General features: G+C 32.0%; 1 protein-coding gene across 1 annotated transcript; it reads right to left on the bottom strand.

Moving 5' to 3' along the window:
* Positions 1-6,391, bottom strand: LOC134720912 (DNA ligase 1-like). Its single transcript, XM_063583477.1, has 7 exons — positions 6,054-6,391; positions 5,245-5,421; positions 4,851-4,928; positions 3,505-3,693; positions 2,910-2,971; positions 724-1,489; positions 1-229 (listed from the first exon to the last, which is right to left on the bottom strand). Exons 2-7 carry the CDS (start codon positions 5,417-5,419, stop codon positions 150-152), a joined length of 1,350 nt encoding a protein of 449 aa, XP_063439547.1. The 5' UTR covers positions 5,420-5,421; positions 6,054-6,391; the 3' UTR covers positions 1-149.
* Between the last annotated feature and the right edge of the window lie 1,289 nt (positions 6,392-7,680).

Raw genomic sequence — 7,680 nt, forward strand, 5'->3', positions numbered from 1 at the left:
TCTTTATAAATATTTTTTTATTCAAACAAAACTTGATCTCATAGCAAAAACAAAATGATAAATAAACAAAAGTAAGAAATAAATGAATAAACAACCAAATGAATATAACTGTTCAACAAATACAATTGGAGCATGGTTTACTGAAGGTTTTAATGTCTGATCCAAACGAATCCAAGAAGGCTTCTGACAAAATCCACCAGCTTTGGTTTATTCACTGGTTTTGTCTCACCTACAAAATAAATATAGAAAATAAGTATTAACCTCAACGTAGGCATCCGTTTTCTTAATCATCACAAATATTTCCTTAATACTTTGAAACGAGCTATTCATATTACTATGTTTCGTTTGAAGTCGATTGGAAAATATAGATTATTGGCAGCAATGTTGTCAATAAATGTTGTTCAAAGTCACAACTATTTGAAAAATACAATTTAAAGCAGATTACATTGAGTGTGTAGGCAAAGTTTTTTTCTTTGATTAGCTTGCTTGCTAGCTGAACTGGGAAGTCATTATTAGGTAACTTATACTACCCTCCTTTCGAAGTAGCCTAGTTCTACAGACAAATATATTGGTTATCTATCGGACTAGTCTATTCTTAAGATAGGGTAGTTTACCGAACTTTACGGTTCAGCTAACAAGCAGGTTAACCAAAGATATTACCTTTGCCTACACACTCAATGCAATCGTCTTAAAAATACTGCATGTCACAGTTTTATATATTACCTGTTACACTTTTCTTTATAAATTCCTTTGATTTAAGTTTTTCGTTAAGCTTAGTTTCTTTTGCTCCAGGTTTGCCCTTTCCATTAAATTCACTGGCTTCAGCTAATCTTTTCTCGTGTAATTTGTTTGTTTTCACCTTTCCTTTCTCTGCGGATTTTTGAGCTTTTAGTACTTTTTTCTCCTTTACTACCTTGCCATTTCGTTCCTTTATTTCAATAATAAGTTTTTCGCAATTAGATTTATGTTCTTCTTTTTCTTTTTCTTTTTTGTCTTTTGTTTCTTGTTTCCTTTTTTCTTTAGATTCATTTTGATCACTTTTCTTTTTAGACTTAGATTGCTTATCCTCCGATATAATTTCTTCTTTTCTTCTTAGCTTTGCGTCATATTTATCTCCCTTAGATACACATTTTTCGTATTTCTTCTGATTCTTGGCTTTCTTTTTTTGCATCTTTCTTTTTTTCTTAATTTCATTTTCTTCTCGGTTCTTCTTCTCCTTAGATTCCTGAGCTTCCATTTTAATTTTCTTTTTTAATTCATTTTCTTCTAGTCTTCTTTTCCTTTCAGTCTCCCGGGCTTCCATTTTTTGTTTCTTCTTTGTTTCTTTTTCTTTCAGTTGTCTTTTCTTATCAGATTCCTTTGCTTCCATTTTTGCTGTTTTCTTTGCTTCTTTGAAGACATCTTTGATACCGACCTTGTAACCATTGGTCTTTTCGGCAGATTCGTTTTTGTGATCCGTCTCATTTATTTGAAGTTTGTCTTCTGTCAACTGAAATCATCAAAGGTTAAATTCTTCCATCACTGATTTGTTATTGACTTAATGCACAGGTATTTTGGACATGGACCCCCCTTTTTTGGACCTCACAAAAAAAAAATTGTTTTTTTATTTATTTACAATTTTCTACAATGTATAAACATTTATCAAGTCTCAACAATACATTGCTAGTCGATTACAATAATTTTTTTACTATCCATACGAGCCCCAAGGGACTAGCAATGGATTGTTGAGACTTGATATATGTTTATACATTGTAGAAAATTGTAAATAAATAAACAAAACACCAAGCAATTATTTTTTTAGTGAGGTCCAAAAAAGGGGGTCCATGTCCAAAATACCTGTGACTTGATGCAGTATCAAGCATATCGCAACTTACATATAAATACAAATCCAGAACAGTTGTGTTACCACTTGAGTTCATGCATATATAGAAACTAGAATAATATTAAAATGTTCGAATGAGAGCTAAAAAATATGTGAAAGGATTAAACATATAATAATACAAAAGTTCCCAGTATGAGCATCATTTTCTTCAGCATAAGTCTAGACTGGACACTTCTATACAGTAGTGGTCAGTAGTTTGGGTGTTGGTGACTAATCTTTGGTAGTCTCTATTGAGTCAAGGAACTTATTGAGATCGCTCTTTGCACGTTTAGAACCCCGTGCAACAACTCATTGAGGGGTCAGGCATAGACTACCTTAGCTGAATTTGGCAAAACTTTTAGGAATTTTGGTCCGACCGTTCTTCTCATCAACTCCGTACTTTATTCATCTTCGCTAGCAAAGAGTTACAATTTACTCCCGCTCTCTTCAGTGGATCGTAACCCTTGGCTAGTGACGATGTACATTATTTGGCCCTTTTAACTTTTTGGATTCGAGCGTTACTGATGAGTCTTTTGTAGACGAAACGCACGTCTGGCGTATATACAAAATTTAGTCCTGGTATATATGGTGAGTTAATTTGCAAGGCTAAATCTCTGCCCCCTATCCAAATTCCCTCATTTTCTGGTAGCGTTCCAAATTTCCCCGGACATCATACGCAATGGCTTCTATTATTAGAAGACCTACCTATTGTATTTATTGTTAGCTTGTTTTCGTCCTGAACAGATAGTAAGCAACCAAATATCAACCAATCATTATCGAGATTGAGGCCAATATAGACACAATTTTATATCATTCCGTATTGAAGCATGATACAAATGATGATAGCAATGAACCTTGCTTCTTATGAATAAGGATGTAGCATAATTGCACATGTGACAAGTATCCATCAGAGACAAAAGATTGAAGATGTAAACATTTATAATTTAAGGCACTGCATTGTCTCCAATAATGAGCAACCCATTTGTTTGTTTTAATGTGTTGTAGGGTTATGTCTCATTAACCTTTGACCATATTACATACTAAGTACCTGTAAAGCTCCCAGTCCATTGTAATCTTCGTTTTCAAATAAATTGATCAGGGATTCACCTTCTTAAAAAAAGAATAAAAAAAATAAAGTTTAAGTAAAATGATTCTACAAAAATGCGTTTTTTTTAGTTTTAGTTCGATCTTTAAGATATTCGAGTATCAATTGAGAAATCACATTTGAAAAAGGTGAAGCGGTAAGATTGCCAAGCAGAAAACTACTCATTTCCACCAGCGACCAAAAGGCGTTTTCATAAGCAACTAGAGGCCCCAGGTGTAAGACATTAACAACAAACAGCCCAATAGAGCATTGTAAGATATAAAAGACAAATTCATTATAAAGACAAGTAAACAAACGATTATTGGATATGCTACATTGTAAAAGGTAAACTAAAAACAAATATGTCAGACAGAGAAAATTTAAGATCAGATATTGTAAACATGGTAAACTTATAAAATTATAGCTGTATACCATTCTTCATTGAATAGAATGGTGTTTACGTGCCCTACAAATTGTTTTGATGATGTTTTTTATTCCTGTTATTTGCTCTATATCCGTTACTTATATTACATAAAAAAAAAAAAATTCTAAAACTTACTGGTAGCGTTATGACTAAAGTCATGCTCCATGCTATCGTTCTGGAATATAAAATCTTTTTGAGGCAAAGGTGTATCATCCCCTGCTCCATGTTCCATATCAGATATTAGGAATTTTACTGCATGTTCTTTTAATCCCTTTTCTTCGTCTGCTCTTTCTCCAGCAGCTGACTTCTCTTCTTTTGTTTCCTCTTAATTTAAAACAAATGTTTATGACATTATTATAATTATACACAGAAAACAAACACAAGCAGTAAACAAAAACCGGTTCATTAGTAGTTAGGTTTTTATAGTTATTTGTGAAGACTGCCTTTCCATCAGTTGTTGTTTTTTCCATGGTTCTATTGGGTTGTCTCTAAATTAAATTAATGTTTTTGTCACTCTTTGCATCTTCCGACTCCTATTTTAGAAAAAAAAACAATTTTCTAGTGAGGGGGGGGGGGTTACAAACCTCAAAGTAAAACACCTAAAGAAACAGAACAGCATTCTATAAAACACAACAGGAGAAATAAAATTCATAATACACTCTCAACAGGTCATTCATGCCTCTCAATACATGTACTGTTATCGAACATAAGTACTACTAAATGGATATGGGGGGGGGGGGGGGGGGGGGGGTAAATTCGTGACAAAAATTACCACATAAACATATAATTTATAATTACATTAGATGTATGTTTCATTATAAAACGTTATTCTGATTAGCTAATTGCACGTTACGTGTTATTCCTTAATCAATTGCATTACACAACAAAACGTATCATTCATGATAACACGAGGTCCCACAATAAAGTGCACAGATGATTTAATAAAAACAATGATAAAATTCGTGTTTTCATGATCCTAGCTAAAAAAATGTAATTATAAGTATTCAATGCTTCTTTTTGGTACCCGGTAACTTCATAGGGTTGTAAAAGCGTTCACCGTGCGCACATTTTTAGAATGAAGCGTTTCCACGCTGCATACAAAATGTACTTCGGTCTACGCTTTTACACGCCAATGAAGTTACAAAAAGAAGCATTCAATTCTTAAATAAAATTTATCATTCAAGATGACACGAGGTCCTACAATAAAGTGCACAGGTAAATTGAATAAAAACTTGGTAAAAATTGTGTTTTTTTCTGATCCTATCTATAGCTAAAAAAATGTAATTATAAGTATTGAATGCTTCTTTTTGTAACTTCACAGGGTTGTAAAAGCGTCCGCGCTTCATACAAAATGTACTTCGGTCAACGCTTTTACACTCCAATGAAGTTACAAAAAGAAGCATTCAATTCTTAAAATAAAAGTAGTATGGCCTTTATTACCGCTCTTTTAAATTTATCACAATGAATTATTGTGTACATACCATCTGAAGCTGTATCTGGTACCTTTTCATCTGTTTTCTTGCCTTTATTCAGATTCTCTCCGTCGACTTGCTCTTCGTCTGTAAATATTTTTGACATAACAATAAAAAATGATAAGTTCTACCTACTTATATGTGCGTTTAAAATTAATATTAGTTTAATTTAAAAAAATAATCTCAAATATAATGAAACAAAAGAAGAATATACAAACCATTTTCGTATAAGTTTGTCTGAACAGCCAAGTACGACATTAATTGTGTGTGTAACAATTGTAAATTGCCCTTTTAGTATTTCATTCATGAAAATAATATGATTAAATCAAAAAGTGGTACAATTACCATAAAGTCACAAAAGTATTTCAAAATGTTCAAATTAGCTTATTAACAAAGATCTCACCTGTTGTGTCTCCTGATGAACTGTCCTCTTGTGAATTTGGATAATTATCTCTTACAGTTTCCATTCTATTCCAAAATTCTAATTCTTGAGAGGACTTAGCATTTTCTTTGAACTCCATTATAAGCTGCTTTTTTGCAGCCTCTAACTGCTGATACGGATTGTCCACGTCATCCATAGCTACAATAAATGTTTACACTGTGAATTGAATAAAAGGAAATGGGAGAGGGGGGGACAAGATTCCTTCCTTTTATACTTTAAGATTCGTTTCGGTTGGGAAACGTGTAGGCTTTATACAACAAATGCGCACGCAGGATCACGCATATAAAGCAATGAACAACGTTGAGATTAATTTTAGCTTTTTAAAATTTAGCTTTCTTTAATAAAATATTTCGTATTTTGTATTTCGTATTAATTCGTGTGGTTTCTCTGTTTAACAACTATTGCTTTACTTTCTTACCATGTCTTCTGATGTAATTGCAATTTTAAAATATTGACTAATATTGCAACTATGAAAATTATTGTATGACTAGAGATCACTAAAATATTGACAGAACAAAAAAAAACAACCTCCAACTACAAGCTAAATCCTTTTATGCAGTTCACAAATAATTTTTAAAGTAACATCATATTGAAATTAGAATAGTGTTTCGTAAATTCTCTTTTCCGTCGCATTTATACAAAACAATGAGATGGCGATATTTAATGAAAATAGTTTTCAAGAATAAAAATCTTTATTATAACTTGACACACAAGTTTCATACAGTAAAATCGAGAGAGAAAAAAACAGTAGTTTTTATTTGTTTTCTTACCTTATCGGCTTATTCTCTTTCCAATTCTAATAAAATAAAACTTCTTCGATTGTCTAGATACCAGCCGGTCTGTGAGTTTATCGATGAGATTCTGTCTTCAACGACGATCTGTAGTTAACAATTGAACTGTGACGTCGTTATCATTGTTACAGCGATACAGTGACTTCCGTTTTTTTTTCGTTCCCCTCTAAAATCACAATATTTCAATTTACGATTAACTGCACATGTACAGTCAGTGGTATAAAAAACCTGTTGAATGTCTTGATGTATTTCAAAATGTAATATTAGTAAATACAGATGCAGGGTTTACGACAGAGAGACAGCAACTCAACAACAAAAACACCTCAGGTAGCAATAAACAGTTAGGAAAAAATACTAAAATTTGCCCTTATGAATTTTACCATTCCCTTTTCATTGCTTTCTTGCAATATAAAGCTTACTGTTTGTGTCATATATGGGCATATGTATGTAATCAGAATCTTCCATAGATTTTATTTCCAGTTTATAAAATGGTAAAATATAATTTCTTTTTGGTGTATCCATGGCAACAATCTGCATTTATTTGTTATAAAATATTGCAAAAAGGGGGGGAAAGATGTCACATATTTCCCCAAAATTTGACTAAAAGTAGAATTTCAATTGCTTGAAGTAATACCTTTTCTGAAACTGTGTACATATATCATTCAGCAAATCCAATGAAAATCATATGTCTTTCATCTCATTTTTTTGTAAAATTGCGTCAAAAACTTCGTGTAGAAAAAGAGTGTTTGTAAACAGTACATTAATTTCTGGATCGATGGCCGGTCTAGCTATGAAAATACGGACTGTCAAACAGAAAACAGCCCATAAAACATGTAAAAAATAATCTTGATGCTCTTATAAACCACCTTTGAAGGCTAAATTAGCACTCATCTGTCTAAAAATGAATTTTATTTCACAATAACTTTCCTATTTGAAAAATCCACAGGGGCCATAATGCGAAACTAAACTCCTAACTGTGTATTGCTACCTTAATAGTAAATTTTTTTTTCAAATTCTCCCTTTTAACTTATTTTCTGAGTTCTGCTAGCTAAAACGAGTAAATTGACCTTTTATTTTTGAAAATTGGTTGAGTAATGAATATTTTATGAAGGTTAGCAGTTGACACTGAAACGCGACAAAAACTGATTTTAAGAAAGGTGCCAAGTCAAAGTGTAAAATCTTGTCTCTACCTCAATTTTTAGCCAAATCTTAAAAATTGTACCTCTTTTGTCAGTTTTTTAATGTTGAATATCATAATAAGATCTCTGATGATGCACCATTGTACAAAATTGAGCAATTTTAAGCATAAAAATGTTAATCTTTATGCTTATTGAATACCAAAGACTTGATTAAAAAAACTTGGTGATAGTGAATCAATTTCTTACATCTGATTTAACTATACATATAATATATGCCAAAATGTAACATGAAATCTTGATAAAAACAATAATATGATATATTCGCAAGAAAAAAACCAACGCGTTCAATACTTGGGCTACTACATGCAGCCCAATCCATCAGAAGCATGCGTTAAGCCGATAGAGAACAAATAAAAGCTTAGTGTCAAAATGTCTAATTTTGGTTGCTAAGGACTGTAAACAATAAA

This window comes from Mytilus trossulus, chromosome 6 (genome assembly GCF_036588685.1).
Source record: "Mytilus trossulus isolate FHL-02 chromosome 6, PNRI_Mtr1.1.1.hap1, whole genome shotgun sequence".
Classification (NCBI taxonomy): Eukaryota; Metazoa; Mollusca; class Bivalvia; order Mytilida; family Mytilidae; genus Mytilus; species Mytilus trossulus.